The following is a 24,641-nucleotide window of genomic DNA, read 5'->3' on the forward strand; positions in this document are numbered from 1 at the left end:
TTGTTTTTCAATAATATGGTAAGAACAACACTTAGGAACAGATATAACTTAGCTTGTAACTTTTGACCAAATAACAAAGTTGTCGTTTTGTTGCAGTGGTTTGGGTGTGTCGAACTTATAGGCCGAGTTACCGGTAAGTTCGGCCTAGAATTGAGGGAAGGGGTAGTGGAAAAGAGGGGGGGGGGAGGAGGAGGGGGTGGTCTTGGACGTCACTCGTGGCTAATTAGTCGTCAGTGTAGTTATCCCATGGTTCCCATACCTTTGTGAATGCTTTCATAGTGCCTCTCATTTGGGCCGTTAATTTGTCCATGAGATGACACTCTTTGATTTTGTTGAGCACTGTGGACAATGGGGGGGGGGGGGGATAGGCTGCAACCATGTTTGGGCTAGTGCCTTTCTAGCAGCTAGAGCAATCTTGTTGAGCAATTGTTGTTCTGGTCTGGGCAAATCGTCAAGGGGTCTGGTTAGGAGGAAGGTCCACGGGTTTAGGTCTATTGGTCTATTTAGAATCTGCGATATAAGCTTCTGGATGCTTTCCCAGTAAATTTTGATTGTGGGACAGTACCACCACATGTGTGCGTAAGTCCCTTTTTCTCCGCAGTTATGCCAACAGAGATCTGTGGGTGTTTTCTTCATGTGATAGAGTTGGACCGGGGTAATGTACCATCTGAGCATCGTCTTATATGCCTGTTCTTGCATCATTACACAGATGGAGGTTTTGGCATTAGCTTCCCAAATATCCTGCCAGTCTATACCCTCTAGGGTTTCCCCCAAGTCTGTTTCCCATTTATCTGTGTATTGCAAGGCCCCCCATTCCCGTGTGGTGGAACAGAGGTGGGAGTACAGCTGGGTGATTAAGCCTCTTTGATATTGTTCCGCTAGGCAGATGCGCTCAAAGAAAGTTGGAATGGTTTTAGCGGCGGTTTTCACCGTCGCTTGGGCCGCGTAGTGTTTGAGTTGTAAATATCGAAAGAAGTCGGCTGGCTTCAAGGTTGTTCTGGATTGTAGATCTGGGAAAGCGACTGTCGTGTCGCCGTTGTATAGTTGGTGCACCCTCTGGAGTCCGGCGTGCTCTAGGCCTCTAAAATCCCAGGGTCTCATGCCTGGTGTGAATGCCCTATTACGGTATATTGGGGTGAGAGGGGAAGTCGCAGTGGTGAGTTCGTATTTGATGGCATAGGTGTCCCATAATTGGATTGAGTTGGTGATGGCCGGGCACGCCGTTCTCAGGAGCGCTCTGTGCTCCTTTGGTGTCCAGATGTAGAATTGCGGGAGATCGGATCTCATTAGTGCTGATTCCAGATCTACCCACCTTCTGGTCTCTGGGGGAGTGTGCCATAGGGCTATTTGGGCCATCTGGGCGGCTATGTAATAAAAGTGAAGGTGGGGTAGCCCCAATCCTCCTCTCGATCTAGGGCGATACAGTATGTTGCGGGCTACTCTGTGCCTCTTATCCTGCCATATGAACCTGTCTATTGCTCGTTGTAAGGGGATGAGGTTATGTTTCGTGATGGGGATGGGTAGAGCCTGGAAAAGGAATAAAATTCGGGGCAGGACATTCATTTTGATTGAATGTATTCTCCCTATCCAGGATATGGGTTTATCCGCCCAGGTCTCCATGTCCGAGATGAGTTTTTCTATCATAGGTGTGTAGTTCAGTCTGTGGAGCGTAGTTATGTCTGCCGGTAATTTGATGCCCAGATATGTAAGGCATGTTGGTGTAAAACGTATGAGGTGTTCTGAGGTGATTTTGTTTAAGTCCGGCTGTGTGAGGTTTATTGGGAGTGCGCTGGATTTTTCTACGTTCACTTTGTATCCTGAGATCGTCCCGTACGTTCCCAGGAGTGGGAGCAGGGCCTGTAGCGTGGGAGTGGGTTCAGTTATGGTCAGCAGGATATCGTCTGCGTATCCTGAAACCAGGAATTCCTGGTCGTCAATTTTGACCCCTTTGATTTGTGGGTGTTCCCGTATTGCTTGGAGAAGTGGTTTGAGTGTCAGCACAAAGAGTAGAGGGGATAGGGGGCATCCCTGTCGGGTGCCGTTGGTTATGGTGAAGGACGGGCAAGTCGTCCCGGTTATCTTTATTTGCGCTGAGACTGAGGTGTACAGTGCACGGATGGCTGTTATATACGTGGGGGGCATGTGTAGGTGTTCTAATAGGGTGAACATATAGGGCCATTTTACACGGTCAAATGCTTTCTCGGCATCAAGGGAGAGTGCCAGGGACGGTGTTTTTGTGGTTGCTAGGATCCCTATTAAGTCGATGTTACGTCTCGTGTTTTCGAATAACTGGCGTCCCGGTATGAATCCTACTTGGTCTGCGTGGACTAGGCTTGTCAAGTATGGGTTCAACCTTCCTGCTAAGATCTTGGCGAAGAGTTTGCTGTCATGGTTTATGAGTGAGATGGGTCGGTATGCTTCTGGCTGTGTGTGGTCTTTGCCTGGCTTTGGTAGCAGAATAATGTTTGCCCGTGTCATGTCCCCGTCTGGTGGGGTTCCCTTCATTAGGTCCCGGAATAGGGATTCTAAATGTGGGACGAGAGTTTCTCTAAAGGTTTTGTAGTAGCTGCCCTCAAAACCGTCTGGGCGGGCTATGTTTTTAAGTTGTAATCTACAGGTTTTGGCAGCATACTGGGGTAAAGGTGTGAGAGGACCGACTGGAGAGGAAAATAAGTCTGGCAGCAGGATTCGTTACAGATTGTAGCAGGACAATACGGCTTTTGCAAACACCAATTAGGAGAGGGTTACAATAATCCATGCAAGAAATTACTAAGCATCCAAATGAGGTAATACGTTTGCAAAGAGAGGCAGTATAAAGAACAAAAACAGAAGGGGACCAAGGACAGAGCCTTGGGGGACTCCAAACGAGACAGGACGAAGGAAGGAATTGTTTTTAGAAAAGTAGACACTGAATGAGCATTGGGAGAGGAGGAAAACCATGAGAGGACAGAGTCACAGAGACCAAGTGATGGAAGAGTTTGAAGAAGGAGAGCATGATCAACAGTGTCAAAGGCAGCAGAGAGTTCAAGAAAAATTAGTATGAAGTAGTGGCCTTTGGATTTAGCTGTGATTAGGTCGTTAGTAACTTTGATAAGAGCAGTCTCAGTAGAGTGAAGGGGGCGGAAGCCAGATTGAAGAGGGTCAAGGAGAGAGCTGGAATTGAGGAAGTGAGACAAATGGGTAAAGACAAGTCTTTCTAGAAGCTTTGCGGAAAAAAGGAAGAAGGGATATGAGATGATAGAATGGGAATATGGGTCAAGTTATGTTTTTTTCATGATAGGTACTACAGTGGCATGTTTAAGCAGGGCCAGATTAACATAAGGGCTGATGGAGCTGCAGCTCCAGGCCCGTTGGATAGGCCCTGACTGGTATTTTAAGGCACAGCTGGTATTTGAGGCTGCCTGCCCATTACGGTATTGCAGTAATACCGGCAATACAAATGCAAATATTTTTCTCAGTATAAATGGAGATTACTCTGCAATACCAGCACCGGCCAGTAGGGGTCACTCTGTATGGAGAGAGACAGGGATAGGAAGTTACAGCATCTCCCTGCCTCTCTCTACTCACTGATCCGCGGGGGAGCAGCTACACAGCACAGAGAGTCCAGACAGCAGCTCCCAGCCTGCAGAGACAGACTACAGCTCAGATATGTGAAGGATAGGGGGGAAAGGCAGCAAAGAGACATGGGGACACTGAGACACGTGGGGACACTGGGAAACTAGGGGACACTGTGAGACATGGGGACGCTGTGAGACATGGGTAGACACATTGGGACACGGAAACACTAGGGGCACAGTGTCTCCATGTCTTCCAGTGTCCCCATGTCTTCCAGTCAGTGTCCCCTAGTCTCCTAGTGTCCCCTAGTCTTCCAGTGTCTGTGCCCCCATGTCTCTCAGTGTTCCAATGTCTCCCAGTGCCCCCATGTCCACCTGTGCCCTTAAATGTCTGTGTCCCCATGTCTCCCAGTGTCCACATGTCTCCCAGCCAGTGTCTCAGTGCACCCATGTCTCCCAGTGTTGTGTCCCTAGTGACCCCCTGAGTCCCAGTGTCCCCATGTCTATGTCCACAAGTGCCCCCATGTCTCCCAGTGTCCCCAAGTGTCTGTGTCCCCATATCTCTGTGTCCCTAGTGTCTGTGACCCCATTTCTCCATGTATCCCAGTATCCCCAAGTGTCTCACTGTGTCCCCAACTGTCTCTCTGTGTCACCATGTCTCTTAGTGTCCCCTAGTATCCTAGTGACACGGGACACACTGAAACATGGGGACACTGGATGAAATGGGGACACAGACACTGGGAGACTAGGGGACTGGGCGACATGGGAACACTGACACTGTGATACATAGGGACACTGATGCCAGGCTGGCCTTCCAATTCTTTGGACAGACATGCCCCCTTTTGGGGCATGTTCGGCCCTTTTGGCAGTTCTGGTCACGTGATTTGTGTCAGTGGCCCACCCTTTTACCCCGCCCATTGACTTCCTGCTTCACTGGACACTGCTGTTAGGGGGTATGGATTTACTTGAAAGATGAAAGCATAAATTAGATAAAGAGATGAGCATAGAGTATGTGTTTTCTTATAGCTGCATCCTTTGAGTTTCCCTACAACACCAACTCCATCAGATGCATGACGCTTGAGAGGTATGCCTAGTCGTTTGTGTTTTTGGTCTGTAATTAGGCCCCATCATAATTGTCAGCACCAGGCCAACTGGGTTCTTAATCTGGCCCTGTGTTTAAGGTCAGCAGGTACAGCGCCAGAAGAGTGAGAGCAGTTGAAGATGTGTGTTAAGGAATGCACAAGACAAGGGGAGAGATGATCTGATAAGGTGAGATGAAACAGGATCAAACATGCAAGTGGTGGGGTGAGAGGACAGGAGAACAAAGCCACCTGTTCAGTAGCCAGGGAGAAAGTCTGAAGTGTAGGAAAGGCATAATTTACGTGTGGTTGAGAAAGAGAGGGACAAGGTGGGGAGAATTCTTTCCTTAGCTGTTCAATTAAAGTAATGTTACATAAGAGTAAAAAAAAAATTGCAAAGGAGAAATTACTGCAAATCACACAAAAAAAAAAAACTAAAAGAAAACTACATACTTCTGATGTATAGGGGGATTGCTCTGCGGTTTGGGAAGATTATACTGCTCTTATGAGTGATCACTCACTGGACACTGCAACAGGCTGTCTGCATCACATCCCTGTCTGCATCGTAGACAATATATACAAGTACACAGTGGTTTAATAACTGAACACTAAATTGTTATCAATTATAACCCAATTTGAAAATGCATGTTCAAATAGTCAATCTGTGCCTAGACTGAATTGGAGAATTTTGTCAAATCAATTATTTTTTTCTATAATTTACAATTAATTTTTCAGTTTGCAACATTTCAGTTTAATGAATAGACCTCTTTAGTTTATTCCATAAACTTAAGAATTTAGTGTAGAAAATTGAAAAACAAATTACAAATTTAAGACTAAAGTAATGGATTTGTAAAGATTTTCCAGTTCTACTATAATCTCATTATGGCTATTTATGGCTTGAATTTAGCAATTAGTGTTTTTATGTTTTGTTTAAATGCATTTGTATATTTATGCTTGTTGGGGGGAATTTTAGAAAGCATGATATAAGTACACTACAGACACAAAGCAATTTAGCTCACTGAACTGATTTACGTGTCTAGAGTTTGACATTTAAAAAAAAGTTTAAGGAAGTGCAGATTTCAGTAGAAACGGGCATTTTAAAATTGTTACCACCTCTCGGATGTCACTCTTACGTTCGCTCGAGAGAAAAGGCCCACCTTCCCTTCCTTCTCAATAAGCAGTGAGAATCATTGGAAAGCCACTATCATGTGCGATCATTAATGCATGCCTCCAGCAGAGGCCTCTGACTGGAGTATTCCTCAGCACAGACTAAAAGTCTGATGTCTTGCACATGCTACAGACAGCAAGTCTGCATCTGTGCAGAAAAAAATATACTTTTTTTGTGTGTGTGTGGAGGTATATCTACTAAATAGTTGGGGTGTATCTCTCCTCTTTAACCCCCCATCTGTATATATCCTTCTTTATCAACCTCCATCTGTGCCTTTCATTCTGTGCAAACCCTCATCTCTGTCTCACGCTGTCCAAACCCCCATCTGTGTTTCTCCACTTGCCCAAACCCCCCATCTGTGTCTCTAACAGTGTATTAACTTTCATCTGTGTCTCTCAGACTGTCCAAACCCCATCCGTGTTTCTCCACCTGTCCAAACCCTATCTGTGTTTCTCCACCTGTCCAAGCCCCATTTGTGTTTCTCCAGCTGTCCAAACCCCATCTGTGTTTCTCCACCTGTGTCTCTCTCCATTAGTTAACACCCATAATTTTTGTCTCTCTCCACTTGTAAACCCCATGATCTGTGTTTCTCTGAACCAGTTAACACCATCTCTGTCTTTCCTTGTTGCCCAGTGGGTCTCTTTGCAGCCTGTCCTCCCACAATCCCTCACTTACCTGACATGCAGTCTGTCTGCGGTCTGGGATCTGTTGGTTGATCTTGTACTGCTCTGTGCTGCTCCCCCACATATTCAGTCAGTAGAGAGAGCCAGGGAGATAATGTAATTTCCTATCCACCCTATCTCCACCCCTGGGCCATGCTGGTACTGCAGTCTAATGCAAGATCAGCACCAGCCTGGCAGCCTCAAATACCGGCAGTGCGGGCAAACTCATGGCCAGGTGGCAAACCTATCCGTGACTTTAAGGCCGACACACACCCATTCTGGAGGGATCACCCATTTAATTGCAGGATAGCCAACTATAACCTAATTGGTATGCTCACTATTGACTTGCCCTGCACCCAGTCCCATATTCATACCTCTCAATGTTTAAAGGTATCTTTAAACAATGATGGTTTATTTGTGAAGTATGTGTCCATTTAGTTTTCTATTACACTGCAATGTAAAATAATATGCATTACAATAATCTATAATTACTATAACCTTATCTCCAACTCATCCCAGCTCTGGTCTCTACCTGGTTGAGAAGTTGACTCAACCACAGATCATCTACAACATTAAAGCCACCTGCCTAATATTGTGGAGGCCCCCTTGTGCTGCCAAAACAGCTCTGATTCATTGAGGCATGGACTCCACAAGACCTCTGAATGTATCCTGTGGTATCTGGCACCAAGACATTAACAGATGATCCTTTAACCCCTTAAGGACACACGACATGTCATGATTCCATTTTATTCCAGAAGTTTGGTCCTTAAGGGGTTAAGTCCTGCAAGTTGTGAAGTGGGGCTCAATGGAATCAGATTTGTTTTTCCAGCACCTCACATAGATGCTCAATCGGATTAAGATCTGGGGAATTCAGAGGCCAAAGCAACACCTTAAACTCTTTGTCATGTTCCTGATACCATCACTGAACATTTTTTGCAGTGGGGGAGGCAGTGGCGGATCCAGGGGGGGGGCAACGGGGCAATTGCCCCCCCCCCGAGAGCGGATCCTGCTGGGTGCCTTCACGGACCGGAGGGGAGATCAGAGATCTCCCTCTCCAGTCCGCTGGTACATTGCTGGGCGGTCGGCATTGGAGGGAGAGGAGACCCGGGAGCTCTAGCTTGCAGCTCGCCGGGTCTCCTCTCACGAGAACGGAGCGTTGCCGCGGTTACCATGGCAACGCTCCGTTCTCGCGAGAGTGAACTCTAGCCCACGAGGTGCAGGCTAGAGTTCACTCCCCCACTAGAACCGCCAGGGATTATCCACGAGGACCACCAGGGCTTCACAGAAGGGATATCCCCCCTCCCTGGGCAAAGGTAAGAAGGGAGGGGGGATAATATTTATAATAGTAATTGCAAATATTTGTTTTTAAATAAAAAAAAAAATATGCTTTATATCCTCCCTTCCCTGGGCAAAGGTAAGAACGGAGGGGAGATATAAAACATATTTTTTAATTTAAAAAACAACAACACTTATCTGTTTTAATTAACCCCCCCCCCCCCCAACTACACACACACACTGCCCCACCACACACTTACCCCCACTGCACCCCCATACACACACTACCCCACTGCACCCCCATACACACACTGCCCCACTGCACCCCCATACACACACTTGCCCCCACTGCACCCCCACGCACACTGCACCCCCATACACACACTGCACCCCCATACACCCCATACACACACTGCCCCCACTGCACCCCCATACACACACTGCCCCCACTGCAGCCCATACACACACTTATCCCCACTACACCCCCATACACACTGCCCCCACTGCACCCCCATACACACACTGCCCCCACTGCACCCCCATACACACACTGCCCCCACTGCAGTCCATACACACACTTACCCCCACTGCAGCCCATACACACACTTACCCCCACTGCACCCCCATGCACACTTACCCCCACGGCACCCCCATGCACACTTACCCCCACTGCACCCCCATGCACACACTTACCCCCACTGCACCCCCGTACACACTACCCCCACTGCACCCCCCCATACACACACTGCCCCCACTACACCCCATACACAGTGTTCCCACTGCACCCCATATATACACTGCGCTCCCATGCACACACTACACCACTCACACAAACGCACAATGCCCCTCCTACACACAGTGCTCCCACTGCACACACACACACAGTCACACACACACCTACCTACCTAGAGGCCCTATCCCCATACTACAACCCCTATCCTGGCAGACCCCAGGTAAATTGTCAAACTGTTCTTAAACGGTTTGACTATTTACTCTGGGAGGGCACCACGGCATCCTGGCACCATAACCACTACAGAGAGCTGTAGTGGTTATTGTGCCTGGATTGTTTCTTTAAATTATATATGAGTGCCCCTCCCGAGATAAGGCTCTGGATCCGCCAGTGGGGGGAGGGTGCATTAGCCTGCTTAAAATGGCCACCACCATCAGGAACAACATTGCCATGGAGGGGTGTACATAGTCTGCAACAATCTCTAGGTATGTGGTACATGTTAAACATCCACATGAATGCCTGGACCCAAAGTTTCCTAGCAGAACATTGCCCAGAGCATAACACTGTCTCTGCAGCCTGCCTTCTTTCCATGGTGCATCCTGCTGCCATCTCTTTCCCAGGTAAACAATGCATAAACACCTGGTCATCCACCTAATCTAAAATAAAATGTAATTCATCAGACCGGGCAACCTTCTTCCATTGCTCCATGGTCCAGTTCTGACATTCACATCCCCATTGAAGGCACTTTCGGCAGTGGACAGAGTCATCCTAGGCACTATGACCGGTCTGCAGCTATGCAGCCTCATATGCAACTAACTGAAATTCACTGTTTGGTCTGACACCTTTCTATCATGGCCAGCACTAGGTTTTTCAGCAATTTGAGCTCCAGTAGCTCTTCTATGTGATCTGACTTGATGGCTAGCTTTCGCTACCCATGTTCATCAATGATCCTTGGGCGTCCAAGTACCTGATGCTGGTTCCTTCCTTGCACCACTTTTGGTAGGTACTAACCACTGCATACTGGGAACATCCCACAAGACTTGTCATTTTGGATATGCTCTGACCCAGTCATCTAGCCATCACTATTTGGCCATTGACAAAGTCACTCAGATCTTTTTGCTTGCCCATTTTTCCTGCTTCCATCACGTTAAATTCAAGATCTAACTTTAAATTATTTGTAATTGTTGGGGAAGCATAACAAGGTAGCTGATAAAACTGGACAAAAAACGGAACTTTGAATTTTACACCATTAAAAAAAAAAAAAATTGTAAATTGTAAATCTATAATGTACAATAATTGTCCATAAATCACCTGTTGCATACAAGATGAATAAACTGGACAGAGTATTACAGAATGTGCATGCTCTGAGCCCACAATGTGATGGGAAAAAGGAGGGTAAAAAAGGTGGAGGGAGGGTGGAGTAGGAAAAAAAATGGCTTCTACCACCATGACCAATACAAAAAGCTGAAGAGGTCTAGGTGGTTGGAGTAACCCTTCAAGATATATAAACATGTATATCCACATGGTGTAAAAAGCCTGTATTTTATTATGTATTTCTGTAAGTCTCTATACACTAAAATAGACTCTTGTATACCCAAGTTTTAGAATAACACATGGTTTGTGGAAAGTGTGGCTTTTTAAATGTTAATATGTTTCAACAACATTCTAAACAGATATAGAACAAGGTTTAATCTTTATAAGCACCAGTATTGCATTTGTATACCAACAATTTATTTACATTAAGTAAATTCTCCTTTTTTTTCTCTTTCTCTGTTTAGTAACTGAGCTGGTGGGATCAAAGCAACGCAGAATTGTTGGTATTGTGGTTCAGATGTTTTTCACCCTTGGAGTCATGATCATTCCTGGAATTGCTTACTTGATTCCTACATGGCAGGGCATCCAGCTGGCCATTTCATTGCCAAACTTCCTCTTTCTCTTCTATTACTGGTAAAAACAACACATTTTTACATAGTATATTAATTTTGCCATAATCTGTAAGGGAAAGAAAAGTCAGTGATAGAGATAGTAAGAGAGTAGTCAAAATTGGTGTTTCCAGTGCTCAATTACCTTGAGAAGTAAATAAAGCATTGACTCCCTTTTCAGAAAACTGGCTTGGAAAAGGTATGTTTCTTTCCAAACCAGTTTTGTGAATGGAGAGTTACTAATTGGCTGACCGTTCTCAGCCAATCATTGGCGTGCCTGCCCGGCGTCATGCCACGTTTCCGTAAACTAAAAATTTCAGAACCCAAATGCTGCCTAGGGGTAACTGAAGATTGGCACTTGGGGCGTCTTTTGGATTAAACCAAGAACACTTTAACCCCTTTAGCCCGGGGGTCTCCTGACACCATAACAACTAACTTTTGGATTAATTTATTATGGTGCCTAAAATGGCCCTTTAAATGAAATGATTAACATATAAGGCATGCATGGATATATCCAGAAAAAACAACCAAACAGGAAAAATAGAGAAAAATATAAATGACCACAAAAACATTAATTTAGTTATGATTTAAGTTGATGTGAAGAACTTAGCTTAGATCTCACACAATCAAGGCTGTTATAGAGTTGCAGGCTTTAATATCCATGTGTGAACCTAGATGAATAAGAAGAACTTTTGACCGGTGCCCTGGATTGTTGTCAAAAATGCTTGTGTCTCCAGGGGAAGTCTTGTGAAGGTCCAGACCTGAACTGTGCGCTCAAGATGTCTCTATCCCTTCAAAGGCCCTGGTGTGCACCACATACATTTCTATGTTGGTTATGAACTAGTTATTCCGGTGACAAGAAAGGTGAGGTTAGTGACAAACATGTGGAGACAGTGCATATGTTAGGAACCCAGAGTAAGGCACAGAAATCTAAGGTACCCCATATCCCTCATCATCCCTCAGCAGTTAAAGTAAGTTTAATGAATTTATAAACTGGACATTACAGACACAAACAAACAAACTGAAAAAACAACAACATATAGTGCTTTGTAGATACACCCCAATAACATAGTTTGCTTAGAGGTAACTACTGTTCATAAGCTTAAATATAACACAAAATAATCAAAATTAATATACTGTATTTAGATAAAAATTAAAAAAATCCCCACTAATTTAATGTGGAAAGCACACACTGTAAAGGCAAAAAGTTATCTGAAAAATGTATTACCTAAAATTCTTCAATACTGTAGATAAAACATAGGATGCCTCCAAGCCCTCAATAAAATACACAAAATACACAGACACATACACAGACAGTCATACACACAGACACACACACACACACAGGCAGACACACATTCATACACACAGTCTCACACACACACACACACACACACAGACACACACACAGGCAGACAGTCATACACACACAGGCAGACAGTCATACACAGACACACACAGGCAGACAGTCATACACACATACATACACACACACACAGGCAGACAGTCATACACACACACACACACACAGGCAGACAGTCATACACACACACGCACATGCACACAGGCAAACAGTCATACACACACACACACACACAGGCAGATAGTCACACACACAGGCAGACAGTCATACACACGCAGACAGTCACACACACACACAGACGGACAATCACACACACAGGCAGACAGTCACACACACAGACACACACAGGCAGACATCACACACACACAGACACAGACAGTCACACACACAGACACAAGCAGACAGTCATACACACACACACACACACACACAGTCACACTCACACTGACAATCACACATAGTTACCTCTGTTCATTGTGGAGGCAGTGCAGCTCCTGGAGACTGGTTGTTGGGGAAGCAGGGACTCCTTCCTGCTTCCCCTGCAGCAGGTATCCGGCACGTTTAGCTCCGCCCCGTCACACGGGAAGCTCCGCCTCCACAGCATGAGAAGCTCTGCCGCATGGGAAGCTCTGCCCCCGCCGCAATTTTATTTATTTTTTTTTAAATCCTGTCCGGCCATGTGTGAGCTGTGTCGGCCGCAGGGCGCCGACTGCTCCATGGTGCCCTGTGTGGCCGCACAGCTCGCACACCCCTAAGGCCGGCCCTGTGCATAGTTGAATTTGGCAGACATGTCAGAATTGAATGACTAACAAATGCAAAGCACTTGTCTTCTTATTTTTGGCGCTAATATGCAATGCCAACTTGATGAAGTATGTTCTAATCTGCACAGTGGTTTAACTTCCTACAGGAATTTCTAAGCAACATAAATATAGCTATAATGGAAATAATACCAGGGTACTGGATACCACCATTTACCATATGTTATACCATTGTTAAATCTTTTGCAACATCACAAATGATGCTGACTATGCATTTTTTTTTTTTAATTCTTTATTTTTGGAAGCGCAATGTTAAGTACAAGCTCAAAATAAGACATATGCATTTCACAGGGAGTATAGTCACAGGTATATGCGGAAAAAGTCAAGATGATGTGCGCTTTTTTTTTGTAGGCGTACAAGTAAGATTATACATGCAGAAAAAACAATTGTCGCTGAGTGGTCGATTAATATAAGATAAAGCATTCCTATCTAAGTGTTGCGCTAAGTGCATGCCTAGCGTGTGTAGTACAAGGTTTTAACGATATGCTATGTGGTACATAAGTAAGATTATACATGCAGAAAAAACAAATGTCGTTGGGTAGTCGATTAATACAAGATAAAACATTCCTATCTAGGTGTTGTGCTGATTTACTCATGAGTAGACATGTAAAAAGTTGAACAAATAGAAGATCGCTGGAGATATAACAGGTATAAATGTGAGTTATGCTATGCTGGGCAGTAAACGTATGTCAATGTCTGCTTAGCTATGTGTGATATGTGTGCCCCCTGAGCCTTGGTATGGCGGGGATGGACAGTAAGGTGCGTACGAGTGATTTGTGTAGTGTGCAGGAGGAGGCCTCCGGTTGTCGGTTGCAGGGTGTAAGGTATTCGTGCAGGGTGTAAGGTATTAGTGCGAACAAAAAAGAAAATTAAATTAAATTAAATATATAACAGTTTGAGTCCTCTCTTTGAACTGAAACGTCCGCCTTGCCCTTTACAGCGGTACCAACGCCTGTCTTCTATCAGCCGACTCCACACGTGGGCCACTTGAGATGGACAGGCTCTGTGACTGGCAGGGTTATAGGCCCCTCTCCGGTGTGGGTTCTCCTGGTAGTCTGCCGTACCGTATCTTGGTAAGGCTCTTTGGTCCCGGATTGCAGAGTGATGGCTTGCTGGCCAGAGATGTTGTGTTCTGGTGCATTGCTGGGGCTTTGTGGCTGCCCGGCATTCATGGACGCATAGACGTGGGAGCGGGTGCTTGGTTGCCGCCATTTGCCCTGCCGGGTGGCGGCTTTGTGGGCTCGTGGCAGGGGCCTATAGTGACGGCGCCGGGTTGTGGGGCGGATCCAGTGGGCCACCGTTCTCACTGCTTGGTCGTGGGTTAGCCCCTGTTGGCGGAGTAGTGCCCAGAAGCTCTCACAGAGCTGCTTGAAAGTGTCCTGGGACCCTGCCCTTGGTCTGGTGTGTTCGGTTTTAGAGTCGGGTTGCTGTTGAGCTGCCATCTTGGCCGGGCCTTTGAGGCGCGGATTCCCCGCGGGTGGGGGCGCCGGTAAGTGTGTCGGCTGCTGCCGCAATCTGCTTTTCCCGTGGGGACCGGGGTGGCCTCCGCCGATGTCTAGCGGGTCTCGTGGGGAGGCTTTCACGATGTCCGCCATTTTGATTGGCGCACCCAGGTAGGCCTCGGAGTTCAGGTCGCTTGTGGTGTGCTGAGCACTCTTTTAATGAGAAGCTTTGATCTGTGTGCGGGTGCCCTTATATTCCTCACTTCCTCACTTGGGGGTGTACCGGAGCCCCTTCCGCCTCCCATGTGCCGCGCTGCTGGCTGCAGGGAGACCGGCCGTATCTCCTCCGCAGCGCCCGCATGCAGGTCCAGAGGGAAGCTTCAGGTTCTGACCACTTAGCGAGTGACGGGACGTGTCATAAGGTGTCTCTCGGGGTTGCAGAGTGGTTCTAGTCGGATAGGAGCCCTGTTTCTCGGGTGAGAAGTCGTTTTTTGTATTAGTTTGCTTTCCCTTTGCAGGAGCTCCCTTCATGTGCGACTTGTCTGCATGGCGGTCAGGCCCCGCCCCCCGACTATGCATTTTTTAAAGTAAAATTAGTGTTATTTCCAAAAGCTCTATTGGTGGCCACTCACATACTGCACCCTCCCAATACTGGAGTCCATCCCAGCCATTCCTAATTGTGGGGTAGTAAGCTGTGTTATTTATACAAAGATACTAGAGCTACCTTGATTTCATCCTTAAAGCATGCAAGGATGTCAAGGAGCAGGTTTTTTGTCACTTCGCTGCTCCCATAGCTTTCTTTTCAGAAAAACACTGAGCAGGCATCTAGGAGTTGCTAGGAGTGTTGCTGCTCCCACAGGTTACTTTCAGAAAAACACTGAGCAGGCATTTAGGAGATGCCTGCTCAGTGTTATTCTGGAAGGAAGCTGCGGGAGCAGTGAGGTGGCAAAATACCTGCTCCTTGACATCCTTGCATGCTCCAAGCATGAAATCAAGGTAGCTGCTTTTGTTTTGGATTATGATTCCTAATTAGCTGATGATTTTAAAAGGCTCAATCCAGGGACAGATTCAGAATTCAGTTTTATTATTCTCATTCTGAAACAATACAATTTTTGTTACATGTATAGATTATCGCTCACAAAGATAACTATTATTTAATGTCCCATTTTTCTTGACAGGCTGATCCCTGAATCTCCACGTTGGCTGTTAATTCGCAAAGAAAAAGAAAAAGCAATAAAAATCATGAATGACATAGCAAGAGAAAATGGAACATATCTTGCTCCTAATTACTGCCAGGTATTCCATAATAACATTGCTAATACATACCTCCCAATAGTCCCTGTTTAGGAGGGACAGTTCCTGTTTTGTGCTCCATTCCCTCTGTCCTTCTTTTTTAGGCGCTCCATATGGTTGCTGTGTCTGAGTGTATAACAGAGCTCCACAGCAATAATAGCTCACTGTGATGTTTATTTAAACTATAATAAATGTGTTTGGAAATCATTTGTGCAAATAAGATACATTGTTCTAAATTACATTTTAGATGCATTAATTGTTATTAGTGGGTCACCTAACATTCTCACAACAAGATGCCCCTAGCCACAATCCACTAGCATGCTTAAAATTATAGTGCCTTATAGTGCCCCTCTGTGCATTTGAAATGTTGGAAGGTGTGCAAGCACATACTTTAACTGTAAACAATCACTTTAATATGTCTAAAGTGTAATATATGAAGCATAATATGTATAAAATTATTTATTTCTGTGAATGCATTTTAGAATCAAGATAGAAATCAGCAGGCTATGGAGCAAATATTCGGATCAGGGCCTAATATTGATGTTTGCAGGAATGATCAGAAATTAAAAGGGCAGATTTACAGTAATTCTTTGAGTAATCTCTCTCTCTGCTCTGTTCACCCACTTACTTGTATACCTCTGTCAATACGTTTTATTTTTCCCTGTCTTTCACAAAAACAAGTACCGTATGCTTTCTCTATTACAGTGTTTTTCAATTTCTATATAGGTTTGCTTTATATCTATAGAATCATGGTATCTAGATAGAGACCCATTGCACATGTGCTATATACATATGGTGTAGTGATCTATTTTTTTTTTTTTTTTTAAATAAACAAAAAACTAATTGCTGCAAATGGCCAGAAAGGATAATACAATTAGAAATTATATTAATAGCACAAATACAGATTTGATGCTGGACCAAATTACAAAAATCCTATGAATCGTTAGGGAAGATTGAGGGACTCTAACCTTGAATGTGGAGTCCTTTAGCCCATTTCCTTTTGATCTGTGTCACTCTCCCAGTAGTTTGCTTGATTTTGAAGCAGCGCAGTGATAAAAGCTCTGACACTATCATATACCGTGCATATCTCTATCGCTGCGATGCTCCTTCTCCCAACTGAGTTTTATTTAGGGAGAGTACACCAATCATAGGGGTCAGGAGAATAGCCAGGGGTACTACACAATGAAGTGCAGGTCCAGGGTGAGGCTTTGGTGAGGGGACGCCAAATTACTTCAGCCTCAACCCCCTAGTATATTTTTATACTAGCAACATCCCTGAGTTAAAAAATTACCAACTTTATTGTGGTATTATAAATTGCAATTCATTTTCTTAAGCTGTAGAAGTAGATACCACTAGTATGCATATTTTTGTTTTATAAATATCTATTTTTTAATAATTTACCAGGAAATAACATTAAAACACAAATACTTTAGTGAACATTCTCAGTTACATTGCAGTCTTTTCAAAGTATGCTTTAGCCTTCACTGCTATTCATTTCCAGTCAATTCGTTATCTTCTGTTAGTATTCGGCAGCTGCATCCTCTGACTAAACTCATTGATACAGAAGCAGTGTTATTAGAAACAGTAGCCTGCATAATATAGCAATAGATGCAGAGCAAGCCTGTGAAGTAAGCTTTACAAAATCTCAGGGTTTTTTGATACCACTCCAATGTCTCATTGGCATTATGGACAGCTCATTCAAGTCAGTGTCCTGTTCATCTACAATCAAGGGGATTCATTGCTTGTAAAATGTGCCATTTATGCTTCAATGGGAAGTGAAGCAAATTGTGCATCTATAGAACAGCTACAAAGAAGGTTATATCCTTATCAATCAATAGCAGTCATTTTTTTTTTTTTAATCAAATCTGAATTACATGATCAAGGAAAACACTTTTAGCGTGTATTCCTTTCCTAGTAATGAGTGAATCCATATTTTATTACTGCAATGTTTTCTGCATTTACTACTTTTTTGTCAAATTATTTGTGGTTATACTGATGACAGCTTTTGTATTTTTTTTTTTTTATTTAATATTATCGCCTTCTACATTTTCCTGCATTCATGTCAATACAGTGTCACTGAAATGGTTTAAATATGGATTTTACCTTTTTAAAAACACATGACCTATGGGAGTCTACACTTCCAACTCACATTTGACCTGTTAAGGACCAACAGGTTATCATGATAATCTGGATCTTTGGGTTGGTGACAGTTACCTCCCCAGTAAACACTGTTAAATAGTTTACTGGGTTGAAGTATGCTTTGAGGTAAGTAAAAGCAAGTTTGCAACTACGGCATGATCTGGGCATTGCATGTGGAAGATTGTTCAGGAGCATCAATCAGGGAAATATTATGGGAAAATAGCATTGAATGTCAGGGTCATAACACAGCAGCAGATCTGTATTTGTAGTTACCTTTAGATTTGTGCATAGTGGAAAAATTCATGTTAGACTTTGTGTCCCCTCCTCCTCCACCCCCCCCCCCCCCCACCCCAAAAAAAAAAAAAATTGAAAGGCAAAATGTATTAAATGACCCTCAATTTGCATTTTTTTTTTATCAATTAGGCGAAGACCAGAATAATAAGTATGGCTCACAAATTCCTATTCTAAAATTTTCAAAATTGTACCAGCCTCAATTAGTCTCCTTCCTTCTTTTTCAGGCTAGCATATAAAAGAGTTGGAATGAGTCATAATAACGATATATATCCGGATATCCCAAACCATCTTGTAACATACATTCTACTAGGGATCCTAGGTTTCTTGGATGCCCAGACAAACCTTGAAAACATCAGATCAAATTTTTTTTAGAATAGAATTCGAAACTTGATATGGTATAGTTCTAATCAAATAGTGCAGTTTTGGAAGTACATATGATTTCAAAACTCCAACCATGAGATTTACAATCTCTTCCATTGGGTCAATAATGTATCAAATTCCCCCCACAGGGTTCCATAATTAATTGTAATAGTTTCCAATATCTTAGGTCTGATCAAATTTCATATTTTTTTTATACATAGGCAGCCAATGGTTCGATTGATAAGGCATAAAGGAGAGGTGCCAGAGGGCAACCCTGCCAAGTGCCATTTTGAATGTTAAATGCGCTAGAATCAATATATGGGCCTCTGACTTTCAGAGTTAGATTCATTTATAAAGTCCTAACTTGCTCTAAGAACATACCATCTATACCAAACACCATCAGAGTCTCCAACATAAACCTCCAATTTACTCTATTAAATGCCTTTTTGGCATCGAGAGCCATTAAAATAGAGGAAGTTTGTTTAAGATTGGTCTCCTCTAGAATGTTGAAGACTCTGTGAGTGTTCTCCTCTCCCGATCTACCGGGCATGAAACCAACCTGGTCAGGATTGATAACGTCATGAATCACTCGTTTAAGTCTTTGGGCTAAAATCTTAGAAAAAAGATTTATGTCTAAATTAATGAGGGAAATAGTTGGTAACTTGCGTTGGATCTTTCCCTGGCTTTAAGATAGGAGAAACACGGACTCCATCATTTTTTAAAGGAAACCAGTATTTCCCCTAATTGAATTAAACATTCTACTTAAAAGAGGGGTAATAACTGGATCCAGAATTTGAAAAAATAAAGCTGAGAAACCATCCGGACCTGGAGCCTTCCCCTTTTTCATTTCCTTTATTGCTGATGAAAGGATAATTAAAGCTATATAATGCTTTCCAGGGATAAAGAGGGGAGATTCAGATTCTTCAGAAATGACCTCTATCCCCTCCTCTCTTCATCCAAGATCCCTTTTTTTTTTATCAGATATCCTCTTAAAAAAGCATTTCAAGGTACACCATAATGTATCTTTAACTTCCCCATTATCATTAACCCCTTAAGGACACATGACATGTGTGACATGTCCTGATTCCCTTTTATTCCAGAAGTTTGGTCCTTAAGGGGTTAAACTCTAAGAAATTGTTAGCCTGTTTAATCAGTTCTAGTTTACTCTCCACTGATTTTAATATAAATTCATTCATTTTCCATTTAGACCGAGAACCATATTGATGGTTGCTTTTAAGAGTTAAAGACGTTGGAGCATGATCTGACTATGTGATGTTTCCTATTCTGGATTTGATAGCCATCTCCAGGGTAGGACCAAGCATCAAAAATAAATCTGTTTGTGAATATGCACCATGCAGAGATGAATAGAAAGAGTAATCTCTTTCCTCTGGATGTTGGACCCTCAGCCTTAATGCTAACATTATTTTCATATTTACGATCTTTGATTAACTTAGCTGACCTTCTATCTTTGTCAAGGTCACAGATACTGTTTAGATCACCTCCTATTACCAACAAACCTTTAGAAATTGTCTCTATAGCTTCAATAGAGTGATTTGAAAATTTGAGTGAATATTCAGATGGTGCATTTAAGCTGACAAGGGTATACATAATGTCATTAATACGACAAATCAAGATTATTTATCTGCTTTCATTATCTGAATCATGATGTATATATTCAAATTTAATTTTATTAGAAACAATCGCAGCAACATCTACTTTCCTTTTTCCTATTAAAGAAGATGTATAAATATATGGAAATCTACTATATTAAAAATATTGATTTTGTTTCCGATGTATCTCTTGTATAAGAGCCACGTCAATATTTTCTTTAGTAAATCATATAAAATAAAAAACTAGTAGATCGTATAAAAATGATCTTTTGTATGGAGAATTCAATACCTGTGAGTTTAATGTAACCAATTTAAGAGACATCAAACATACTTGACTTGGCCTTCAGACCTCCTTTTAGTTTATAAACACATACCCTGAGACACCAGAGAACATTCCATTGGGGTAAAAAGAAAATCATATACAAAACTCATTTACACTTAATCTTCCGGCATTGCGGTACAGAAGTACATTCTGTCTCACAAGCAAAAGAAAAAGTCCCTAGTCTCCTAGTGCCCCCAAGTCTCTAAGTGCACCCATGTCTCCCAATGTCCCCATGTCTCCCAGCCAGTGTCCCCATGTCTTGTGAAAGAATTTACTTTGATTCCAAGGTTCAAGCTTATAGGTGTCATATTAGATATCCTATATTAAAATTGGCTAACTTGGACTCAGAGAATGCTTAATGCTTAAAGGAGCAATATAGTGCCAGGAAAACAAAACTTGTTGTAACGGATCGACGGGCACCCTGACTGAGTACCTTCGTTGATGGATGCTCCTAGTGCTTCCCGAGGGCTACAAGCACTCCACCAGACACCATAAGCACCGCAGACCCCACGAACCGCTGCAGCTTGGTTGAGGTCTCGCCGTCTCCTGCCCACCCTGAACCTACGACAAGGCTCCAGGGGGTAAACCTCTCCTCCAAGATAGTGAAGCAGGAACAAGCTCTTACAAGAGCTTAGTAGTGATTACAGCAAGGGAATATGCAGAGCATAGCAATTCCTTGTAGTAGATTCCCCCAATAAGAGACGACCCTTCAAATTGAGGGTGAAGAAGAACTGACTGCCCTGGCACACCCAGCCTGGTTTTTATTACAGTCTTGCACGTACAGGACCGCCCACAGGGAGGTATAAAGTAACAGTTACAACCCACAGTAAAGTCCTTCCCTCTGCCTATGATACAATTATCTTACACAATGGGAAATGTAATTATCACAAGCAGAGAAATACAGTTTTTACAAATATACTATAACTTTAAAACTATACATTACATTCACATAAATTACATATTCACAATCAATCCATTCGGGGAACAACATATTAAAAAATGGCACGAATCAGACCAGGGATTCAAAAGTTAGCAAAAGTATTTTAAAAACCCACTGCCAGCATGGCTTTCCGGCCCAAACCAGTTTCACAAGAGTCCTCTATCCTGGAGACAATGGAGAGGTAATCCAATTATATCCAGGGATAAAGGCAGACTCCATTGAGCACATGTTAGCAAAAGACACAAAAGGACACAAAAATACATAACTCCTATCATACTGAACAGAACCCCCACATTCAACCCATCCCCAGATGGCTTGGATCTGAGCGCTCAATATATCCAAATAGCGCTCAGATGCCACGAACACAGTCAAATTACCATGGGGTTTAAGTTTAGCATGGGCTGATGAGAGGGCCATAGTCTTAAAGGGACATAAACAGTCAAATAGAATTCCATATGCTGCTTAAAGGGCCAGTGGCAGCATAATAAAATACAGTATGCCCAAATGTTGCACTTGAAGGACCATAATCACAGGGCAGGAGGCGGGCAAGCAGCCCCCTCCAAAAACTCATGGCAACCTCTGTTAAAGGGGTGAGTTTGCTACATTTCTCCCCTTTTCCAAACAGACTAACAGGGTATATGACCTTCTTTCGGTTAGTGGCCTTGTTAGTCCAGCAACACTTGGTTACAACACCTGAGTAAGGGAGAAACTTGTCTATGTCCAGGTATCTCCCCACGGCTGTGCAGGGTACTGGTTGGCTTCCTTGGTGGGTTGCTGAGTGCGTAGAGACCAGCGGTACTCTGCCCTGGTGCCAGCGCTACCACGGAAGTAGGCTGGTTGGAGCCTGGTTGTCGGAGGGGGAGACTGACTGTCTCCCCTTTGGATACACCGCTCGGCTGCTGGAGGTGGAGACCGATTGTCTCCCCTTTGGACAAACCACCATGCTGCTGTGGGGGGAGACAGACTGTCTCCCCTTTGGCTAAACAGCCCTGTTGCTGGGGGACAGGACTGACCGTCCCTACCCCCTGTGCTGTAAGTGCAGAGACCAGGGTCCCATCTGCACAGTTGTGGGGCTTACTGTCTCCCCTGGGTATGTCAAACTGCCGTTGGGGAGAGGGGGAAACAAGCTCCTCTCCCATACATACTTCCAGCTGTAGTAGGGGGTCTGGGCCGACTGCCCAGCATCCCTGTAGGGTTGGTACAGAGACCTCGGTCCAATCTGCACCAACCATGCTAAATGGGCAGAGGCCAGCGGCGCTCTGCCCAGTTGCCAGCTCTTCAGCTGGGGAGGGGTCAGTGGGGTTTAAAACTTCACCCACTACCCCCAGTACTGGGTTGGGACAGGGCTGTGGAGGAGGGCTATCACTTACCCCCTCCTCTTGGTACTCCGGCTGCTGTGGGAGAGTGAGACCGACTGTCTCCTCTCCTATTAACACACTCTGCCGCTGGGGAGGGAGGACGGCACTCTCCTCTCCCTGCAATATATTCTGCCGCTGGGGAGAGAGACTGACCGTCTCCTCTCCCTGTAGGGCCGGTAGAGAGACCTCGGTCCTTTCTCCACCTGCCTGCTGGGGGCATTTCCAGTACCACTCTATGCAGTCCTCTACTTTGGGTTTCTCTGGTTTGTGTTGGAGGAGGATACCTGCTACCTCATCTCCTTGACCATGTCTCACCATTAACAGTATGAAGTCGTGCTCGAGATCACGTGACCTCTGGTTCTCTTTAAGCAGTTGCTGTGCAGCTGCATCAATAATCTCCTCCGGGGGATTCGAGCCATATTTGGCTATTCTCCTCAGTACCTCAGTAGCAAAATCTACGCCTTCGTATCGATAGAAAATGACTGATGGTGGGGTGTGGTCTGCAGCCGGAGCAAGATGGATGTGTCCAAGTGAAGCTCCGCTAGGACCACGAGGCCAAAAGCAAACTACAGCGAAAAAACAAAGACCTGAACGAGGCAACGCACGGGGGAGTCGATATGGACAAGCTGGACCCGAAAAAGCAGCCCAAGAAGCCAGCGGAACAGGGAGCCACGGTGTCTAAAATGTTTGTGGCCTCCCGCGCCATGCAATCTAGCACCCAAGATGGCGGACGGGAGAGCCCGATGGCGCCACGCTCGCCTCCTAGCCCAGGCGCGGCGTCGGCCTCGGAAGTCTTGGAGGCTAACACTGCACAGATCCTGGCTAAATTAGCGGAGGTCCGAAGCTATTTAGCTGCCGAAATTACCAGGAACACCCATGAAGTTAAGGCTGAGATCCAGGCCTTGGGCGTGAGGACGGCGGTGCTCGAGCAGCGAGTGGAGTCCACGGCCGTGGCCCACAATGCTGCTACAGCCCAGATTAACCGGCTGTCCTCCAGACTAACCACTGTGGAGTCTGCCCTGGATGACCTAGGGAACAGATCCCGGCGGAATAATATCAGGTTTTGAGGTTTACCTGAACAGGAGGGAGAAGGACCGCTGATGGAAGTGGTAACCAAGATCCTCAAGCCACTGCTACCCCAAGTGCCGGACCACCAATGGCACATAGAGAGAGCGCACAGAGCTCTCAGGGCAAAACGGGCAAATGATACCCGCCCGAGGGACGTTATCATCAAGTTCCTGTTTTACAGGACGAAGGAAGCCCTCATGAAGCGTAGCAGGGAAGGCCCAATCAGGTATGGCGGAGAGGAACTTACCCTATTTCAAGACCTGACACCTGCTACCCTCCAAAAGCGGAGGCTGTGGCGCCCGGTGACGGGGCTCTTGCAGAAACATGGAGTGAAGTACGCCTGGGGCTTTCCGTTCCGGTTGCTGGCGTTCAAAGATGGACGCAATAAAATCCTTTACGCTGATGGAGACCCTGTGGAATTCCTGAGGAGTCTGGACATACAGGACCCGGTCGTGATGGCGGAGCTCCCCCCGGCTGAGGAGGAGCTTTGTCCCCTCCCTCGCGACTGTTACGCGAGGCCCATAGATGTCGGCTGACATCCATTGGAGGACGGCGGGTAGGAGATCTCGGTGGCTGTCGCTCCTGGGGAGGGTACGTAGAATGCAGATGGGATGGCTGGTTTTGAAGCCTGGCTCACACCGGGGAGCACCTCATGGGGTGCTCAGATTGGGAGCAGCCGTTGGAGCTGCACGGGAAGCTCCCGGGTCCTAGCGGGAATGGGGGGGGTCTTCACCCCTTGTTGGGCGGTGTCACGTCTAAACATTTGTTATGAAGGAACACAACTGCAGATTTCTTATAGTTTGAATATTTATTATAAAAAGTAAAAGGTATTGACTTTAAGTCCAATTACAGGTACTGTAGCTTTAATTAGTAAACGATAACTGAAGTCCACAATTACAGGTACTGTAGCTTTAATTAGTAAACGATAACTGAAGTCCACAATTACAGGTACTGTAGCTTTAATTAGTAAACGATAACTGAAGTCCACAATTCGAGGCACTGTAGCTTTAAGTAGTAAACGATAGTAATTAGCAGACACTGAATCAGAAAGAGTCCTTTAGTAGTATTAATGATTTAGGTGAAAGAAGTTACAATAGCTGTTCCATAGACTTTAACTGAAGCAAGACAGATGCAGCTAACTGAGACAAAGCATGAGTTGAAGTTAGCTGTAACGGGTTTGTTTTAACGAAGGACTTTGGAGACAGGAAATAACAGCTTTGAGATGCAACGCTTATCACAGAGGT

General features: G+C 44.7%; 1 protein-coding gene across 1 annotated transcript in view; it reads left to right on the forward strand.

Moving 5' to 3' along the window:
• The window catches only part of SLC22A3 (solute carrier family 22 member 3), a 363,281-nt gene that overhangs the window by 259,353 nt on the left and 79,287 nt on the right, over window positions 1-24,641 (forward strand). The window contains exons 4-5 of the mRNA XM_063443336.1: window positions 10,247-10,415; window positions 15,192-15,309. Coding sequence (XP_063299406.1) covers window positions 10,247-10,415; window positions 15,192-15,309 — 287 coding nt within the window. The remainder of the gene's footprint in view (window positions 1-10,246; window positions 10,416-15,191; window positions 15,310-24,641) is intronic.

Source organism: Pelobates fuscus, chromosome 2, assembly GCF_036172605.1.
Source record: "Pelobates fuscus isolate aPelFus1 chromosome 2, aPelFus1.pri, whole genome shotgun sequence".
NCBI lineage: Eukaryota > Metazoa > Chordata > Amphibia > Anura > Pelobatidae > Pelobates > Pelobates fuscus.